Here is a 22,393-nt window from a genome sequence, read left to right on the forward strand (position 1 = left end):
TTTTGAAATTATTAGAGTTTGAGGTGTAAATTCTAAAAGTAGACAAGAAGGACAGATGTGAAAGGTCAAATCAAAATACTGTACTTTGATTGAAACTGATCAATGAGAAAACATTTATCATGGACATTTGAACATTTGAATCAGGACAGCGAAAATCGGAGACAAGTTCCATAAATAAGCATCACATTTGTAGTGGTAGACCGGACAGATAACTAAGACTGCAAGAACAGGAATCTTTGAAATATCATGATAAGGTCTATGTTCATGCATTCTAAGTATTCAAAGGTCTAAGGATCCTGTCAGGATTAGGGAATTAGGTCAGTGCGTGAGTTAGATTATAAAAATTAATATTGACAAGGTGGTTTTAAGAAGTGACTTAACAGTTCTAGCAAAGAGAAATAAAAGGCAAATCTTTGCTTTTGTACACACAGCCAAAGGTGTGTCAAATAAATTTTTATTATGCAAGGACTATAAACAAAAAAAATATACAATAAAATGAATTGCTCCACAACAATAGTATTTAATATGAGCAGCTACAACCATGGCACTGTGTTCAATAAACAGTAAGTAGTGATAATTGATATTAGTTACAATAAGATGAGATAGCAGAATATGAGCGCCAAAGAATACCATTGCATCTCTAAACGATTTATTTATAAATGTGATGACTATCCCAATATTAAAGTTTACAAAAACTATAAACCAATCAAAAAATATATCAGAATACCATTTGAGATTGCGGGCATTTCTAGCTGAAAAAGTCTTGGATAGTAAACTGCATACTTGATTGAAGACTGGCAGATTTCTGTGACCTCTTTGATGACGGTAAAGTATGAGGCCTGGCACTTGACTTAAGATGATCTGAAATAAATATGTAGCGAGTTAGGAAGTAGCGAGTTAAGGAATATCAAGAAAATTTTTAGCGCAAAACATTCGCATCTACTAGAAAGTTCAGCTAATACTCAAAATAGAGAGTACGAGCTTGCACTAGCAATAGTGATGTGGGTGGTAAGTGCATCCACAAGCCTCAGAGCCAAAGATGATTCCCTATTAAGGCCATCAGCTATCCCGTACGTTGATTATAACACTAGAAATATGCATCAAGTGCCCCAAACGAACTAGCAGTAGTTTTGAATTCTTCTACAAAGCAGTCAAGCATAATGTGCAGTGTTCTCTGTAAGTAATACAATTGTGCACCATTGATGAACGATCATCACTGAATATTCACATCTAAGTTTACCAATACTGTACTTGTAAAATAATAAACTCTGCTCTTGACAAGAACAGTTCTGTGTATCAAATGACAAACCGTAGTCCACAACTGAAGGACCTGATTTAACTTTTCCCGCTTGTTAGTGAGAAGTTTACACCACACCATATCCGTAAGTAGATTAATGTATATATCGCTATGAAAATAACTAACTGATAACTTAAAAACAATGACTGCCAAAAATTTAAACCACAATTTCTACTCTGTCAAGCGGAAAACTACTATTTTTTCTGAGATATTTTTGTCCGTTCCGCAAGCTGTCATAAGGTATAAATAAAGAATTGAAAATTTGTGTATTTAGCACTGCATTTAGACTATAGCCTAAATTTCCAACTATAGCTATGTTTTGTAATGTTTCGTCACTTACACTACACTATCTTCTGTTTTGAAACGTAGGCTAAATCTATAGCCTACGTTTCAAAACAGAAGATAGTCTAGTGTAAGTGACGAAACATTACAAAACAATCGATAAACGGTCACAGCACTGATCAGAATGACTGCCAACTGATCCAAGTCCAAATAACTCATTAAACAAACTGATAGATGTAACAAAGGGTTTTTCTATACATGAGCAGGTGATTATATTTCTACATTTCCTACATTCGAGCAGGGAATATAACAATAAAATGAATTGCTCTACAACAATAGTATTTAACATGAGCAGCTGCAACTATGGCACTGTGTTCAATAAACAGTAAGTAGTGATAATTGATATTAGTTACAATAAGATGAGATAGCAGAATATGAGCGCTAAAGAATACCATTTTATCTCAAAACAATTTATTTATAAATGTGATGACTATCCCAATATTAAAGTTTACAAAAATTATAAACAAATCAAAACATATATCAGAATACCATTTGAGATTGTTGGCATTTCTAGCTGAAAAAGTCTTGGCTAGTAAACTGCATATTTGATTGGAGATTGGTAGATTTCTATTACCTACTATTTCTATGAAGTAGGAGATTATATTTTTACATTTCCCAAGATACTAATTAATCTCAAATATTTTAAAATATAATCACATCTGATAAATTAATCTCATTATAATAAACCTCTAGTGGCCTATTGAACACCAGTTGAGAACCAACAGACAGGCAGTCTATGCCGAGACAATAGGTTACATGGTTTCTTCTTCCCATGTATTTTAAATGCATTACCTACTACAATACCACGCAATTAAACTGAGAACATATGGCATAGATGCATAGATGCATAGATGCGTACATCATATGAGATAGATTAGTAGATAGACACACAAAAAGGGAAAAAGATAGAAAGAATAAGGTTCAAGTAAAAAGATCTATCAAGGCAACGATGGGCATTTCAACTCGTTATAATATAAATGCCCTGAAGATCTTTATATTTTATATCCTTTGTGTTTTACAAATTACAATTACGCATGTAATGTTTGTGAGGCATAGCAGTCGATTTGTTGCCAGTGAACAATGAATAATTCATGGAATATCCAAAATGCCAAACTAGTTGGTTCAGGGTAAAAGGATTATCAACAGATTGTCAACATACGAATGGTGTTATTCCTGAATATCGCTCGAAATCAGTGAATCACAAACATCCTACTGCTAGTATAAACACATTATTAGGAGAAATTGGCAGAAATTCAGAATTCCATGGCAACTCGTTGACAAATATACACTGAATTTGCTTACCATTGTTATGTTTCTTGATAGATTTGTCAGCTTCCCAAATGACACAGACATCCTCATCTCCGTCTCTAGACAGACTGTCACCTTGATGTTCGGTAGAAATATGCCCTACACAAGCCTCTGTGCTCAGACTTGAATTCCCATCAGGTAGCAACTGTTGAAGCTCCTTATCCTCTTGGCTGCCGGCTGTCAATTCCTTGTTAACTGACATGCTTTGCCCAAAAACCTCCGACTGTAAAGGCCCATAGTGCTTATTATTAAGCTTACTCTTTAAAGATCTATGCGCCTGAGATAAAATTTCAGGTGGCTCATTGGAAGCTGATTTTCCTTGCTTTAAACTGGCGAGGCTATGAGACACTTCTAATGAACCAGTTGAAGTCAGTCGATGAAACATTCTCTCTTCTTCTTCAACTGCTTCAAAAACTGACAGCTCTGACTCATTCTCCTCAGACAACTCATCCATCACCAGACTATCTTCACACTCGCTTCTGGCAAATGTTGCATCATTGCTTTCCTCATTCCATATGCCAATTATTTCATCTAACAATTCATTTTCTTCCAAGGCTTTGCACAAGGAGTTCGAAGAAGAAGAAGCATCATCAACTGAAGATGCTGAGCTGGCAGGTCTTTGATTGGAACTTGTAAATGATGAAGCCTCAGTTGGCATTGCTTCTAAAACAGGCTTCGCAATTTCAACATCTGAAATGTCTATGACTGCTGCAAGGTCAGCCCCGGACTGTGCAGGTCTTTTGTAACATGGATTTTTGGGAGCTTTAAGATATTTCTGAATACCACCTAGCTTTGGTTCACCTTTTCTTGGACTTTTAGATGCAAATGGATCCACCGTGCCGCTGGCTACAGTAAACGTCTTTATACTACGAGTCGAATCCGGCTTTGTATTGGCAACCTGTTTTAATGGGGACGCTAGACGTGAAGTGTTGTGAGTGGCTTTCTCAAATGAGTCAAATGGATCGACTGACTTAGAATTCAGTAAGAATGACTTCATATCAAAGCCTTTCTCAACTTGTACAGAAGGAGGTTCCCAATCAAAGGATCTCAGTGGATTATCATTTATTCGTGGGTGAGCTTTTTCCAGACTTTCAAATGGATCAATTGGCTGCTGTCCTGCAACAAATGGTTTCAAGTCACATCCTATAAATTTCCTTGGAGACTCGATTTTATTTTCCTTCCGTTGAGGAGAAGTTGGAAAATCGTCAAATGGGCTGACACGTGCAGATGTGAAGGACTTAATGCTGCAGTGAGGTTTAGTTGGTGTAAGGGGGTCCAATGACTTGTTGGAGGTTGTCAATGAATCAAAAGGATCTATCAATGATCCATTGTGAGCTTTTTGAAAAAACTGTGTGAGATTCTGACCTTCGATGTCTTCAAATTTGCCAGCAGACAGGCCTACAAAGTAACAACCACTCAAAAAGCAATGAAATTTGAGAAAAACCAATGAAGGAATTGGCAACAATCCTGTCCGGGCATCAGCTTCTGTCGGTAATGAATAACAAACATGAAATGACTCTGACTGTTTATCTTAGCCCCTTTGAGAACCAACGTAACCTTATCCAATAGACAGATTGAGCTTTTTTTTGAGAGAGAGAGAGACCACTGAGTGACAACAAAATTTTATATTGCCATTTCCTTACTACTTGACTTGAGCACAACACTGCCTCAGTATTAACTAGGTTTAATGTTCAAAAAGTCTCTTCAGACCCATCGAAGACAAAAGGCGTAGGAGTGACAGTAGCGGTGTGTCCCGCTCTACCTGGTCCTCCTGTTTGGTCCTTGGTCGAATTAATGAGAAAATAGAAGAAAATATAAGAACTAAAGAAACAAGAGCACGAGCAACCTACCAAGGCAGTTGATGCCAGGGTCAAACTTCGTGGTGCTCTCACCACAGAGCTTGGTAAGGGCAGCCATAGCAGAGCTCTCGATAACTTGTTGGGAATAGCGGGTAAGTGGGATAGCCCTTGATACTGAGTGCCAGTCTGTGAACCTGACAAAACAAACAAGCGATGATAAAAGACACTGTAACATTACAAAATATTTTAGAAGTCCTAAAGCTTTCTTTTTGTCATATCAGCCACAGAGCAAAATAGATAGCAAGAGAAAGTTGTCTGCTTATGATTGTAATGATACCATTTCAAGAACAGGAGATGCTGGTGATTAGTAAACCAGTAATGAGTCTGGCTAGCCTATCTTGACAAACTGTTGTTTTGGCGGAGTTATCCCCCGTCGAGCGGAGCGAGCAAAACAACAGATTGTCACAATACGCACTGCACCTGATGCATCAGCTGCACTGAAAGGGAGTTGTTCTCTTCCGCCTATGCGGCTTGGCTGCGATGTTATGTCGGTCACTCCATTGGTAATCATAACGGATTTAGCCCAAAAATTTAAGTAGAAAAAAGTAAGATAAAAACGTTTAACCAGACACCAGTCTCTGGTTAAACTTTAGTAGAAGTTAAGAACTTAGGCAACAACAGCAACTAAAAATGTTGTTATTTGTGCGCTCAGTCAGTTGTATTTGTATTTTAATATCAGTCAGTTTTATTTGTTCTTATTGATTTTATTTTTAATTAATTTTATTCTCAAGTTTCACTAAGTTTACCACAGAGACTGGTATCTGGTTAAATGTGTTTATCTTTTTTTCTACATAAATTTTTTGGCTAAATCCGTTACGATTACCAATTGAGCGACCGACATAACATCGCAGCCAAGCCGCATAGACAGAGGAGAACAACTTTCTTTTAGTGCAGTTGATGCATCAGGTGCAGTGCGTATTGTGACAAGATGTTGTTTTGCTTGCTCCGCTCACCGAGGGACAACTCCGCAAAAACAACAGTTTGTCAAGACAGGCTAGGGTCTGGCTTGATCAAGCCAGACCCATATCATAGAGTTAGAGATAACATTTGCTTTATTTAAATGACTCTTTTAGGTCGGAGGCAAAAATCCCGCTACCAAAGTGTGCTCATCTAGAATTTAAGCGTTTGTCCACTTTTAACATTTGGCAACACGGCTGAAATGTGAGCGAACCCACACCAAACTCCGAAGAAACCACAAGAAGCATTATGAACAGTCAAACATCTCAATCTGAACATAATTTATTCTTATAGCTCCACGATTTTCAAAAATCACCAGACGATTCCATAACGCAAATAGACAATTTTCGATAATATCTCAATATCAGGATTATTATGTAAAAAACCTTGTAAATTTTTGTCAATATTTTTTACATATTTTAGCTTAAAAAGAAATTGTTTTGTGTTCGTGATAACTAGAAACATGTATTTCATGGGATGAGCTTATTATAAAACTTATTATAAACACCATCACACGATTACACCATTCATACGATTGGTGATATATCTTTAAATGGCAGCGATTTTCAAATTGTCTACCTTAAAAATCCCCCTAACTAAACACCTATATCACCGTTTGTGAAACTCTAGTTACTCTTCCCAATCACAAAGGTAACTTCACCCGTCACATATGTTCCTGACATCGGATCATATGTAACAGGTGAAATTATTCTTGCGACAGCCATATTTTGTATGGTGTTGACAGGTCTACATAATACTAACTAACTTTTTAATATTAGTCAGTTGGAACGAAATCATTAGATGGTAATATAATCTTATGTTATATACCTGACATAAAACATGACATCTTCAGTGTAATCTGAGAAGCCTTCTGACCGCAACCAGTTAAGCCTGGTTCCCATATACGTCGCAAAGCACAGGCGACAGCACCGCAGGTTATTAGCGATGAAATGGGAGCTTATGCGCCGGGTACCACCGGTAGTTGCCGGCGGGCATCGCAATAGTTTAACACTGTTCAAATTTCGCAGACGGCGGCAGGCAAAAGCTTCCCGAAATGCACTGTACGGGTAAAAGTCACCATTATAGGAATGGCATGGCGAGTGAACATTTTATTTAATTACGCCATTATGGTTACGATATTATTAACGATATTGCTTTTATGTGAACAGATCCCGCCGAGCCTAGCATCGCAAACGTTTTGCTGCGCATGTTATCGCCGGAGTCCCACAATCGATATGGGAACCAGGCTTTACATAAATGTTTGTCTTTTAGTAAACAGATGAAGAGAGCTAACTCCTTTGTACAAGCGTTTGCAACGTCCTACCCCTAAATAATAGTAGAAGCGTACTATTTGTACTATTTGGGATACTAAGGATACTCTAAGGGGTACTATTTGTGCCCCATACTAGATAATGTCAAATAATTACAACAAATTTCACTTCCTTGACTACAAGAGTGTTTTTGATTCTCTATATGTAAGAGTTCTATGAATAGCACTAGGATTACAATGGCACAAAATTGGAGTTATTTTTACAATCATTGTAGTCCTTTAGAATTTAGATACAGGGCCTTGTTAACAGTAAATATGTTTATAGCTCTCCAGTTTGTTATTAGACGCGTGACCTGAGACCTCCATCAATACTTAATGCGGGCAGCCTATAATAATCCATCACCTGCACTATAACAGGCATGTTTGGTGAATACTAGAACATGGCTATTAGATATAGCAGTAAGCCATAATTTAATCGATAGAGTAATAGCTTATCATTGAAAGCCGCGTAGAGAGGATAACTTCAAGTTCGTGAGTAAGCCAAGTCCTCGTTGGTTGATCATCACATACCCCATGACAACAATAGACGTTTTTATGCCTACCTCAAAAAGGTTGCTCACTGGAAATCCAATTGTGACCTTATCTAATAAGCAAATATGATCGGCTATGGTGCGATGAAGCGAGCAAGCATATTTCAGTACTAACCTGACGTAGAGAGCCAAACTCTTAGAGAATCTACGATTCTGTTCTCTGTCCTTGATCAGCCTCTCTTCCATCTCCAGTGACAGTTGCCGGAGCCAGTGTTGCGCCTGCATGATAACCACAGCTGTGTGCCTAGAGTCAACACTACATGGTAAGCCTGCATTACTGGTTACTACAGTATACATAACATTCATACGTCTCTACACTGAACCTCTACCTAGATCAGTGGTTCTTAACCTGTGAGTCTGTGGGGTTTGTTGGAGGTGCCTCAAAGACAACAACAGAAGCCATACTGATTTGCGAGGTTATGTTCTTATAAAAAGATGTGTAATTTGTTGCGAGTTTATGCACTGTGTTGATTTTGTTCTTTGAACACTGTGATGTTAATGCATGGTTCATTTTGTACACTGGTAAAACGTACACATATGCTTTGAATGTGAAAAAAATCATATTTTATTTTTCAATAAAGAATGGTTAGGTGAAACTGAAGGGGTTCAGTTCGACAAAGAAGGCTAAGAATCACTGTGTTAGATACATGTATAACATAATGAATGTGACATACCAAATGAGGGAAATTAAATAATACGCCTTATAAAATTGTGGCAAATGTCTATTACTGCTCCAGCCTACCCACATTGCCCTAGTACCACAACTACTGTAACCCTCACCTTCTTGTAGCCTGTGATCACAAGTCGCCCTCTAAAATTCTTACTGCACCCGACCGACTTAACGAGCTGTCGACTGCATACTGGCTCGGGGTCATGACCCCTGCATAAATCATACAGGAAGTTTCCTGTTTTGTCTCCATATTGAGAAATTAACTCCTAAAAGACGCACCAATACGATGAAACCAAATAGTAGATGATGCAACTATACAGAATACACCTCATAGATGTGTGTGACAAAACTAGATGGTCTTTAAGGCTGGGTCACACTATATCGCTGTACAAGGGTGTTTTCTTTTCGGCGCGTCATACAGCGATAAGACAAGAAAACGCCGGTTTTATGGTTCATATAATGTTCATCGTCGATTATGTGAACCACAAACCGATGACATCGACAAAACAACGTGGATACATCGGGAAAGTTTGCAGCTATCAAACTTACCCGATATTTCACCGAGCATCGACGACCGAATGTACAATGTACACCTTTTCGGCAATAGTAATTCGCGGTCATTTATAGAGTGATTGATAGCGTGATTTATTTATTTACGTTTATGATAGTTGCTGCGAGACTAGTATTTGATTCAAGTACGCGAAAACAAAGAGGTTTCTTTGCAAAAAATCAAAAAAAAAATGAGAACACTACACCGCGGAGTATTTCCTGATGCAAACACGTAACGCAAATGCAAAAATGTGCACCACAGAAAATAATCTACATGTAGTTTTGAGCAGAAAGAGAGCTGGTGATAGAGACTCTATTTACTCCGGTGTGACTTACTCTAACTTAAATTAGAAAAAGTTTGACTCGAACATTTTTATTATTTGCGCATTTTATTTTTAATTTCAGTTTCTTTACTTTTACTTACAAAAATAAGATACTTTTAGAAAAGACAAAGGTTGTATCTTGAAAATTACTTCAGGTGTGTAGAGTTTAATACTGTTGACACAGTTTCTTCAGACTTCATTTCCACAGACTTTCTATTGACCAGACAACGTCTAGGGTCCGGGCGAATGTTCAATCCGACCATATCTGTCTGTCTGGAGAATGACAACATTGACTGATAGGAGGCTCTTGCGGCAGACAACGAGCGCATATGAGTTTCTCGTCAGAGTGTTGGACTCCAATTTTTATTTATTATTATTACTACTGTTAATATTACATTTTACTGTCTCATGTAAACAGTATACTGTACTAAATTGTAGCCTAAGAGTATGTGTGTGAGACAATATAGGCTGTTTAATATACAGTAAAGTACTCCATTTTTAATGTCCGAACTTTTTAAGACATTGAAATGACGTGACCCACACTGTATCAGTACAAACAAGGGTTGTCTGTATATTCTTTCTAGTTCATTTGAGAAATATTATCCAATTTACTTTTAATATAAAATGTAGTTTTTATGCAAGATATATATAATTATGGACATAGAGGATACATTATTGGGTAGACATGAGGAGTTTGGATTCCAATCATGTACTTCTAACAGCCTTACAAGAAATCTTAAATCAGATTTCACATCTTATATTAGATGATTATTATGTTAGGTCCATCATGAATATAAGATTCCCATCATTTCTTTGGCATGCCTCCTTCAAAAGACACAAACAACTTTAAAAACCCGCTGGAGGTCTCTTTTCCAACACACTAATAATTAGTAAAAACACAACTTGGATATAAGTTATAGTAATAGCATATCAAGGTAAAACAGCTAATCATAAGCCTATAGATATGACTGACAGAAACATACAGCCATCATACACACCGTAACTTAGATATTGCATTATTTAGTGGTTACCTGTGAAAACCTTTCACTATTTTTCAGGTAAGGAGACCCAACAGATTATATTAAATATGTTTTTTAAGCAAAAGGAAAATTATTTTTTCCTAAAAGCTATGTTTTTATTAGCATATATGACTCTAATCCAAATGACTAACTTGCTGTATGAGGCATATTTATATGCAGAACCAAATAGTGAACAAAAGCAATTTAAAATTGATTTAAATACAAAAATGTTTGCTCGGTAAATCAATATATTCATCCTTTCATTCAGACATAGAGTTAAGTAACAGTTCAAAAAAGAATAACCAGTAGAAATAAAACTGATCTCTATAGAGCAACTACAGAGGGTACACAACTCCAATTTTTTATTTTTTCCCATTTATAAATCTTTATCAAACATCGTTACATTTTTTTTCAAGTTACCAATATTTTAGCAATTTCAAGATTTCATACATAATTTGAAATTGTTTTTAATGTTGTCACATATTTCTACAACGAGATTTGAAAAGACTTGTTGCTACTTATACAGCAAATAGTTTTTAATGGCTGCATTGCAGCATTCTTCAAAATAAATACAGACACCAGCACAAGATATTTATTTTGCCTTTGTTCCTACGATTTATTGTTTTGTTAAAATGTAACGCAACTGGCAGCGAACAGAATCTGTTTGCACGAATGGCGCAACAGATAAACTAACCTGTTTCTCTATCCGACAGATATCTCCTATGAACTGTATGCTATAGTCCTCCATCAACTGCTGCCCTAGCTTACCACCCAAATGCCTGACCTTAGGGATGGGTAGAGAAGCAAACAGATCTGCTACGGAACTCATACTAAGTATAGTTTGCTTTTGTGGCTTATGCAAACCGCACGCCAGCTTTGACAGCACCTATAAACATGTAGAGTAAGCAGCTACGCATCAGTTACAGTGTAGAGCATGATAGGAACATCACATGGCATTACCACTAATGCATAAGGGGAAACACGATGGCTTATTTAGTTGGGAGTTAAAACAGGCACGCACTGTAACAAAGAATGCGCTACTAGTGATAAAAACTTATAAAAATATGTCTATGAACTCTGCTATAGGTCTCACGGATCACTCTGAGGAGACAATTCTTCAAAGGCTAACGCATTCCTCCTAATCGCACAACTCCATGCTAAGCTACCCAACTATTTTTTGCATACTTTATATTTCGGCGCATAAGACAGCCCTTAGAGTCAAAAGATAACCTGTAAAAACTGGGGTCATCTTATAACCGATATAAAAGTCAGACCTTGAATTCTACAAAGTGCAGACTTCATAGAACATGAAACAATCACTATCATTTTGGTTGCAAACAAAGATGGTCGATTACATGAACCTCTATTGCTCAATGAAACTAAGTACTACAGTGCAGTTGAACCCTGCGATACGGTAGCCCTAGGATGTGATTTATTCATGTAATGATGTAGAACACAATGTTTTTCTGACCCCTGATTACAGTATTTTCCCCGCCTTACGATGTCCCAAAAATTACTAAAATACCGATATGCTATTGGATGAAATCATTCCACAATCATCACCTAAGAGCAATCTGAGATGCTATTTATTGTTTACGACGAGCAACAAAAATCAACAAAACGTTGCATTGTGTTTTTTAATTGTGAACACAATTAATTGGGCAGTTTTCTTATAGAATCAATATACATGTACGATAAATTTTTAAAAAATTTGCTCGAATTTTGTACCTTGTCTTATCTGGCGGTCACCTTATACGCCGAAATATACAGAATTATATTTTCTAACAACTCGGCCACTCTGATAGACTCAACAGACACCATATGAAATGTAATGAAATTGTAGTAAATCAGACCTTGTTATGTGAGACACCAGCCGAACAGTTAAATCCTGTTTGCTCTTTGACCGCTTTTCTCATTCGCTCCATGAGCAATGCCCCGAGAGCCAGCCTCCGGTTATTGTACACATCCAGGCATTCTTCATTGTTGGTCTGCTCTAGCCAATCTCTTACTGAGGTCTCTCTCTCCGCTGCACAACAGACCAAAACATTTTTACCAACAAACTTACAGCAATAGTAATAACAATATTAATAGTTATTCAATCAAAGTTTATTAACAGCCCGCTACAGGGTTAGAGCTTCACCATACAGGCTAAAAACAAAAGTTGTCTTTTCCAAGGTTGGTTCACACTAGATTGCTGTATGACGGCGTTTTCCTTTCGGCGTTCATCGTAGATTATATAAACCATAAACCGATGGCATCGACGAATCAATGTAAAGAAACATCCGGAAATTTCGCAGCTGTCAAACTTTTCCGATATTTCACCGCGGATCGACGGCCGCCATTTCAATGTGAATCATTTTGGCGATAGTAATTCGCGATCGTATGCGATAGCGTGATTTATTTCCGTTTATGATAGTTGCTGCGAGACTAGTATTTGATTCAAGCGCGCGGAAGCAAAAAAGTTTCTTGGCGAACATTTGAAGAAAAAAATGAGAACACTACATCACTGATGCAAACGCGGATGGGTTTGTGATAGTGTGAACATTGCTATCATCGACGATCACCGAAGTATTGTGGAATCAACAATGAGATACGGCGACATAGTGTGAACCAGCCTTTACACGGAGTTGCTCTCCTGTTAAGTTAAAAATCGCACGAACAAATAATTTTATATAGTTTTGTGTGGCGAGTTTATTAGTTGTAGAAAGTGAGTCATAAACAAGTAATTTAAAGAATGATAGTACAGAAACATGGAAGAACCACACGTGTAGGAAAACTTGGTCACTGTCATATGAGTTACATGATGTCACACCATCATATGAGATACATGATGTCACACCATCATATGAGTTACATGATGTCACACTAGCATATGAGTTACATGATTTCACACCATCATATGTGTTACATTATGTCACACCATCATATGAGTTACATGATGCCACACCCTCATATGAGTCACATTATGTCACACCATCATAAGAGTTACATGATTTCACACCATCATATGAGTTACATTATGTCACACCATCATATGAGATACATGATGTCACACCATCATAAGAGTTACATGATTTCACACCATCACATGAGTTACATGATGTCACACCATCAGATGAGTTACATTATGTCACACCATCATATGAGTTACATTATGTCACACCATCATATGAGTTACATGATGTCACGCTAGCATATGAGTTACATGATTTCACACCATCATATGTGTTACATGATGTCACACCATCAGATGAGTTACATTATGTCACACCATCATATGAGTTACATGATGTCATACCATCAGATGAGTTACATGATGTCACACCATCATATGAGTTAGATTTGCTCACAACAGAAAATAAATGGGCTTGTGACACTTGTGCATACAGTCAAACATCTACATACTGAATTTTAAAGATGATTGTAAAGTTTAGTCATTGTCTTGATAAAGGAAGTAATTTTCATCATACAGCGTCCCGAAGTTTTCGGACAACGGATTTATAATAAAATTTAGTATAAATAAAACATGAAACGCAAAAATAATGAAATAATACATGAGTCAAATTTAGTTAAATGAATCAAGTTTAAATTACATCTAGTGTGAGCTAGAGCGATGCCATATATTTCTACTTGATGTCTATATTTCTACTTTCTATTTTAATACCCGGGCAACGCTGTGCTACCTAGCGTTGCCCGGGTATTAAAAGTCAGCTTATGAACAATGAGAGGTAATGAGAGTTGCCTGCCACTTGTGATTAGCCTGGCACATTTCCAATGGATAATTTGAGTAAGCTTACTAATAAGAGCTACCGTTTCTCATGACTTTGTGTCGTGACCAAAAGCGTAGCGTATTTGCTCCCGTATAGCGACATATATCATCCAGCAAATCTATTAAACCTATTGGAGTATTAAGCTCTAGTGGACTGGCAAATGGGAGGTTCCCAGATCAAATTTTCTGCAATACGGATTCTTTATTCCAAGATTTTAACAGCTATAGCTGGACATATACAGTGACAGATGACCAACTTAGAGAAATATAGATATGGATTATATTCATTGTATCACTAAATCTAAGCATTGCTGAGCCTACACTTCCTTTCATGAGTCACAAAGCTATCAATAAAGAATCTTCTTTTACTGATTATTCCTTCATTAATTTAGTTTTTACATAGCTTTTTATATATATATATATATATACACTTGCTTTATACATTTGTTTGAATGATATATGTAATTAAGTACTTGAAGCATTAATCATTTTGTCTTGTACTCTAACACAAATTAAACAAAATACAATGTGTTCTTATAAGAACATTGGCTTCAACATACAAAGCAATTATTGAAACGCATTAACTTTGTGCGTTGAGGTTTGACTGTACATAACCTTCAGCAGTAGTGTATAACCCCGTAAATATAACAATTCTACAACTTTCCAAGTGACATTCGGTTCGATGGTAGCTACACGCAACCTATTCAACTAGCTAATTTGGAGCTCAGACTATGTTGATAGAAGCATGAACGTAATGTTATGTTCGCATAACTAGGAAGCATTCCCACATTCGAGCAATATAAAAAATTGTTCAATACATTTAAGGCTAGCTTTTTAAACAACCTCCTGTACATGAATACTTCCACTATAAAAGCATAGTGGCTATTTGGAAAACAAAAACAGAGTAATGCAATACACAGCAATTGCAAAAACAACTCTTTTGCGACCACATCAGATTAAAAATTTTAAAATACTGTTTTATAAGTTATCTTAGATTCCATATGTATAAAAGTAGTTTATAAAAGTATCTATCCAGCCTTGCAAATAACAGCTTACCAGCAAGAAATATCTAAAACCACAGTTTTCAACAAACTAAGGTGCAGCCTCAGCATCAGTAGCCAAACTTTAGGCAAAGATAGGATATTATAAAAAAAAATTTAATTAACAATTTTAGACAAACCTTACCATCATCTGTTCCAACGATAAATGTATTAGGAAGGTTCTCAACGGTGACAACATGAGACTGTGACATCATATCCTCTATTTCCTCGGTCATATCAACGTAGGCCTCATCGACGCTAGCTCGTTCTACTTTACATTTCCCGAACTGTAAGAGCACCGCGATGACTTCAGCTCCAGCTTCTCTGTATCGCGTCAGATCAGCTTTCCCTGGCAAGCAGAATATCGTAACCTTCAAGGATATTTGCAGGTTTTTTTCCGGCCCACAAGAGAAAGGGAGTGATATTATATTACTGGTGTATCAGATACAAGAGTTGTTGGATTCACTAGTATTATACCGCCAAAGCTAATCCAGCAAGTGTCTAAACTACCTCAAATGTCAACTGAAGTGTCAGTCAACTAGAGTATTTTCTGAACTACAACCTGCGACTCATTTCTTGAAAGATAGCCAATGTGGCCTATATAATGGTACAGGTTATACAAGAAGTAATATAATTTTATATAACATATTATATGGTATAAGATAATGTAATGTTCTGTAAGATGGAACCCCATAGTAATAATCTAATGGAAAAAACAGATCCCTGGTAAAGAACATCAAAATTTTATGTGTACTGTACATTTTAAAAATTAGGAACAAAAGAGTATATTAACCTTAGGAACTATTGTTACGTACAGTAACTTATGTGTATTTAGTAGTTATGATCTACAATGCAACAATATTATGTACAGTACGTACCATATAGAGCTCTTGCCTGTGTGCGTATAACAAACCTTGTTATACGCACACTGGTAAGACAGATGTATAACAAACTTAGAATTTAACTTAAATGAATTTAGCTTACTAAACACACACTCTAAGCTAAGCGTTAGTATGTATTTTCCAAAACCAAACTTCAATTTTGTCATTGTCTTAATTAATTATCCTATGAAATCTGAAGAGTGCGGAACTGAGAGAAAAAGCATCGTATCTCTATCAGCCGTCGTGGGTAGAATTTCGGCAAATAGCATATCGGCATATTCATGACTCCGACGTATGCGGTACATGGACTACTAAATTAGAATTTCGAGAGACGTGTTTGTTGGTGTAATATGATGAAAAAAAATGCTGTAATGAGGGGGCAAAAAAACATCATGTTCCACATCGTAAGGCGGAAAAACCGAAAAACAGGAACGCCGTAAACCAGGGTGCACGGTATTAGATACTGAACTATTAAATTTCCTTAAACCTTTTGAACCCATAGCACCTGGCACCAGTAGTCTACCACATCATAAAATTTCAATAAGTTACTATCCCAAAGAGACAAGATCGGTAATATTTGAGTCTTACCATACCCAACCAGAAAACCTCTTGAGGGAAAAATGGATAGAACTATTTTTTGCTCACCTCTCACTTCGGGCACCTTGAACAACTTGATATCAGGGCACACTTCCCTTGCATCTTCCCCTCTCATACCTCTCCGAGTCACACCCATAGCTCGAGCCTCATATCCAACAGCTATAATACCACCGCCTACAAACAGCAGACCGTACCGACAAGTTTATTACTTATTGTCTTGCCAGGCAGACCATTGATTGGAGAAGAGTCAGGATGCATAGACGTGCTAGCAAACTCACCCTTCCATTCATTGTACTGTACTACAGCGCATGGCTTCCCAAGCCATTCAGGTGCAAGCCTTTGCTCCACCTGTACATAGAAACAGTCCATGTCAATGAGTGCTACAATCCTACTCTGGAAGTTCCTGCAATGCAAGATAGATCAACGATGAAGACCTCAGGGTAGTCTAATTGCAATGAGATGTGTAGAGCACAAAAAAGTTAAAATTATACTGAATACAATCCCAGTGGGTTTTGGCAGAATGAGTAGCAAATAAGACCAAAAAACATGGCAAAGAGTGGTCTATAAAATCTATTAAACAAAGAATTTTGACACTCCTTTTGTTGTATAGCTCTGTAAGCGAACGGACAAATTTGATATTCTCACAAATTTTGAAAAAGGTTTCTGGTGTTTAATAATAAATTGGTGACTTACTTATTTTCATGACATCTTGACATCTGCTCAGGAAAGCTCATAATATTGCTTGAAACTTCAGTGAGTGAATTACTCACCTAAAATGTAGCGAACAATTGCTAGAAATATGGATATTTTAAAGATGGTTACAAGAGTAGTTTTAAAACCAAGGCTATCGAAGGACTGAGTGGCAAATACATACAGAGTAAATGACACAGTCAGTAAACCACACAGGAGGTTTCATTAATATGACGGAATTAGTATTAATAAAGAATAAAGTGTAGTTGTGATTGATGTTGTCTTCTAAAATGTGTTTATATCAGAATAGACCAGTTTCTTTTTTTGGATTCAAAAAACATGCCATTAGGTATGGTACAAAAGAAACTGTCCACAATGAGGAAGCGGCAAATATGCTTAGAAAAGACAGGATGAACTGTGGATGAACCATAACATAATAATTTTATTCCATGATTTCCTATACATGTACAGTGCACCCTCGAGATACGATTACCCTGATATACGATTTTTTCACCTTACGAAGTCAAATATTGTGATATCTTCACCTCGCTATACGAATTTTATTTCACTATACGAATTTGAAAAAAGTTTCGCCCGAGTTAAAATTTGGTCGTCGGTGTGCTCATAACACACATCGAAATAAAAAAGACACCGAAATATAGTTTGCCGAAAACATTCTTAGAACGTTTAGAAGAGACACGATGACCGACTTCTCTCATGTCCGCATGGAAAATTTTGTGTAAAATACACAAGCGAGAGCAAATATTCATTTGTAGCGTTATTATAGCTTTTACTATAAACATTCAAGTCAGCATACGTATATAACTACAACTATCTACATTTAATTCGTTATCTCTGGAATCTGAGACCGATACAAACGTTACAAAACGAAGGAAAAATGATTTCTATGTCAACAAAGTTGGATGTCGTAAATAAGAAGAAGGGACCCGTATTATTAACATTGTCAAGGAATATGATCGCAACCAATCAGCATTTGCAATTATTATTAAAACAAGAACTCCATTAAAGCAAGCACAAGAAAGAGCTTCCAACTGAAGATTTGAATGAGCTAGGTCATGCACGCGATCAGCATTCAAAAGGAGCAACCATTTTGTAAAGGTGGGGATTTAGAAAATACAGAAAATCCCACATTCGCAGAAATGTTTCAAGTGTTTAATTTACTGATGTGGACTAGTACATTAAAACAATGCATGTATAATATATATTATTTATCTCTTGTGTGGCATGTTTTTCATATTTTATTCATTTTATTTGTTTCCTTTTGATTTTATGTTATATTTTCTTGTTTAACCATGTCTTTGCATATGGGCTTGTTATCTTCTACGTGAATACAATTCATCGTATGTATGTATGTAACTCATATAACTAGCTACTCAAGATAGTTGACGCATCCACATAACTTTCTGAAACTTGCTAAAGCCCTGTTCCCCCCCATAGGGTATAAATACGTACAAACTTTGTATGTATAGTTACATTGATTCTTGTGCACATTTCATACAAGACAAACTACTGTACCACATTCTCTGGATCCTTTTACAAGCGCTAGCTAGCAATTTTCTGCATTGCACCATCAATTTTTTCGTAGAAAAATTGGGCAGGAATGGACAACTTCTTTTGGTGTGCTAAAAAATTCCAATTCATTACGTTTTAAATTTATTTTCAAGTGTACAGCACCATAATTAACATTGATACGTTTTTGCCTCCTCTCTGCTTTACCCGCTACATGTACCGGCTACGTTACTCCAAAGGTATGTGCGTCCAGTATAGAAAATATAATTTTATTTTTCTTTTCGATAGTCATTAAATGGTCAAGTGTGCGAGAAGCCGCTTTCTATAACTGCATCGCTCGGCCTTATTGATTTAGGTCGAAAAAGATTTCAACCAGATAGGCTAAAGTTTATAGTGAAAGTGAAGATAGGAACTGCTGAAGGATAAAATTTCGTAATAAAAAGTTGAAATTCAGTAAAATAGTTCAAAATACATACTAAAACTTAGTTTTAAGTGTAGGCTTAGCAAGCTAAACTTACTTGAAGTGAATTCAAAGTTTATGTTATGCGTACCTTTTGAAGGCAAGAACTCCTTACCGTACGTACTACATTTGGTACACACATTATAATTTTGCGTTTTATTGCAGATCATAACCATTAAAATACACTAAATACAATACAGTTACTGTAGGTAACTATAATTACTAAAGTTAACATACTATTTTGTTGCTAATTGTCAATATGTACACATTTTTATAAACAAAATTGACGATTTTTACCAGGGGGTGTTTGCATTGTATAATTACAATGGTCTTTATACGCCGATATACGAATTTTTCACCATACGATGCCAACTCTGGAACGAATTAACATCGTATCTCGAGGGTGCACTGTACTGACAAATTTGCGGAAAGTCCTAGCAACACATAGAATAATGCCTCAGAAAAAGCTGGTCAGCATACAATTAAATACCAGATATCACAAAAGATTGGTAAAGTATGTTAACACCACTCAGAAAAAAATTTGTTTGAAAAAGAATAGTCACAACAAAATGGCTCATGTAATATTAACATACAGATGCTTCTGAACAAAATCATTGTTTAGTAATTGTTAAATGAATGGGATTGTCAGAGCTCAAACTACAATGATGCCTGAGGCCACGGCAAATGTGGAAAGTTCTGAAAGTTGCGATACGTATGGAGATTTGTGCACATTCAGTGTATAGGTGTGAAAAAGTCAAACCAAACTTTTTTTGGCTCTTCACAAGGGTAGTCTACAGGTTAACCTTATAGCATTTTAAAACATGGCAGGTCAAGCAAAGAGAAGTCAAGAACATTTAAGGTCAATCGACAGCGTTTTAAAATCACACCTATTTATAACAATTTGATCATGATATTTTATTGTTTATCAATGATGTTGATGTTAAAAAAATGAAAGAACCAGTTTCGAAAACAAAAACTCGTGAAGGACTCAAGGTTGTGATGAAAGGCCTTTTCTTAGTAAAATATAGACATAAATTATCAATGTCAATGTTGCAAACTAGCCACGATAGAGCAAAGACCAATCGCTGCTGGGTTAGGCTATTATGTTTCAAATACCACCAAGTTGCACAACATGACCAATGAGTTTGATGAAAAGAAATGTACTGACCAATGATTCAAAGATCGAGGAAAGTGAATTGAAAAAACCGGTGGTGGGAAAATAACTGGTAGACACAGTGCTCTTAAAAATATAATAAAAGGCAGAAACGAGATAGTAGAGGAAAAGGTGGAGGTCAAAGAGTGAGACCATAAGCCTGTTGTACGGTAGTAAAGGCAGGTTGTGAAGCACTGTATAAAGTCAGATGCTAACAATTAGAAGTGAATTATCCTGGTACTGAACCTAGGCCCTGTATGATTGGTCACTGGCAAAATAAGTTCTTACGAGAACCAAAAAATTTACCAAATAAAGAGTTCAGTAAAAAATATTGAGGCAGCAAAATCTAAGAAACGTGTGAAAGCTAAGCCCAGAGGCATGGCTCATAAAGGAATTAAAACTGAAGGCATGAGACAAAAGGAAGTCAGCTCCACACTTTCAAGAGGGGAAGTCAGTTGACTTTTAGCAGAGATTTCTGGCAATAAAATGCTGGATAGGAATGATCTTGAAAATAAGTTCATAAAATTAAAAACCAAGAAAGAGGACCTACAGAAGAAATTCAAACAGGAAAGTTGAGAGCGACAGCGTGAGGAAGCGATCTGAGGGAGAATGTTGAGACATTTACAGCAGTTATCGAACAGTAGGAGAAAGTGCAACAAATATTTTAGGGAGTACGTCTGTAGAGCCTTGTACCCTCTTAGAGCAGGTCAGTATGAATAGATCAGGGCTTATAACAATCAGGTCTGTGGCAACACCCCTGGTACAATCAAGTATGACCTAGATGCTTCTCTGCAAAATGCCCATCACATCTGAATCTCTTACACAAAGACGGAAAAGCCAGCAGTCACAGTTGTGAAGTCCTCTTTGACCGAAACTATTAAGTCCCGGCTAGGCAGGGATGGTGTTGGCGGTGGTTATCATAGTGCCAGTGACAGTAGCTATGGTGGCGGTAGTGAGCACAGTGCACCGGTCAAAGATTTGCAACTCAGTCTAGACTTCGATGGTGGCAATATGTCTGATGATGAGATAGAAGAGCTGCCTACAAAGACAAGCAGCAGTAAATAGCCGATACCATACAGGTAATTGAGATCAATGATATGCCGAGAAAAGGTAAGTGTCATGGTAGCCGATTGTGAGGTGAACATATGTCAAATATGTAGAAAATGAAGATGAATGACAGACCTGATGCCATCTGAAACAAGGACATGTATAAATTGAGCTGACTGACAGACCTGATGCCATCTGAAACAAGGACATGTATAAATTGAGCTATTTGAGCCCAAGCTTTGAGTACATGGGAGCTCACAGCAGCTGCAGAGAGTTAGGATAATTATGGCCTGTCATGTAGAACAGTGCGTAGTAGGTACATGTATATGGGCACCGAGAATCCTACGGAGAATTTTTCTTCGACTTTTTTATGTGAATACTCAATAGGCTAGGCATATATCATTTTACAGTATAGATTAAGATTTGCAAGATTAATATCATTGGTTTCACTAGTGAAAATGATTCTTGCGTTTTATGTAGTGACACATTAGACTGCATAATGCAGGTCACAAGTAGTACATTTTTGTAAGATTATTTCTATTTGATATATGGCTAAAGCAATGATCTTCAGGGGATTGTTTTAGATAGCATACATTTTTAATGATTCTGACTTGAAAACAAAAGTTGTTTTGATTATTTTTCAATACTGTTGGCTCAAAAAAAATTCATTATTCGCCAATGCTTTCTCTTGAAAGATTTTTTGTAGTGCAGGATGCCAATAAATTTAGCTTTTCTGTAATTAAGCCAAGGATGTTAAGTTCATTAAATGCTGTACATTTACGATTCAATAATTTTTCCAATACTAATGCATTATGATGATTTATGTTTTAGCATGATTAGCTGACGCAGTGAATGATGTGTTGTTGTTTAGCTTGAGAGGGATTCCCCTTTTTTCGATGCGCACCGGCTTGCTTACTAGTACCTGATTGGTCAGACTGATTTACTATTTTTTGCATTGTGTGGGCTCTGACTAGGCAGATTATTCTGGCTAATGGATAAAAAGAGAACAGTAATAAACTTGTTGCATTCTAACTACAAGCTA

The 22,393-nt window shown here is 36.6% G+C and overlaps 1 protein-coding gene across 1 annotated transcript; it reads right to left on the reverse strand.

Annotated features, from left to right (window-relative positions):
• Positions 1-412: 412 nt before the first annotated feature.
• Positions 413-17,236, reverse strand: LOC137405985 (uncharacterized). The gene is made up of 11 exons (XM_068092478.1): positions 17,165-17,236; positions 16,750-16,874; positions 16,520-16,645; positions 15,139-15,342; positions 12,038-12,210; positions 10,879-11,070; positions 8,404-8,559; positions 7,739-7,842; positions 4,798-4,940; positions 2,942-4,345; positions 413-861 (listed from the first exon to the last, which is right to left on the reverse strand). Exons 1-11 carry the CDS (start codon positions 17,203-17,205, stop codon positions 749-751), a joined length of 2,781 nt encoding a protein of 926 aa, XP_067948579.1. The 5' UTR covers positions 17,206-17,236; the 3' UTR covers positions 413-748.
• Between the last annotated feature and the right edge of the window lie 5,157 nt (positions 17,237-22,393).

Source organism: Watersipora subatra, chromosome 10 (genome assembly GCF_963576615.1).
Source record: "Watersipora subatra chromosome 10, tzWatSuba1.1, whole genome shotgun sequence".
Lineage (NCBI taxonomy): Eukaryota > Metazoa > Bryozoa > Gymnolaemata > Cheilostomatida > Watersiporidae > Watersipora > Watersipora subatra.

Coding starts and splice junctions, on each gene's coding strand:
- LOC137405985 (XM_068092478.1), bottom strand. CDS start 17,205: ATGAGCTTTCCTGAGCAGATGTCAAGATGTCATGAAAATAA. Junction 7,843..8,403: donor TGATCACAGGCTACAAGAAG/GTGAGGGTTACA, acceptor GTTATCATGCAG/GCGCAACACTGGCTCCGGCA. Junction 862..2,941: donor TATCAAGAAACATAACAATG/GTAAGCAAATTC, acceptor TATTTATTTCAG/ATCATCTTAAGTCAAGTGCC.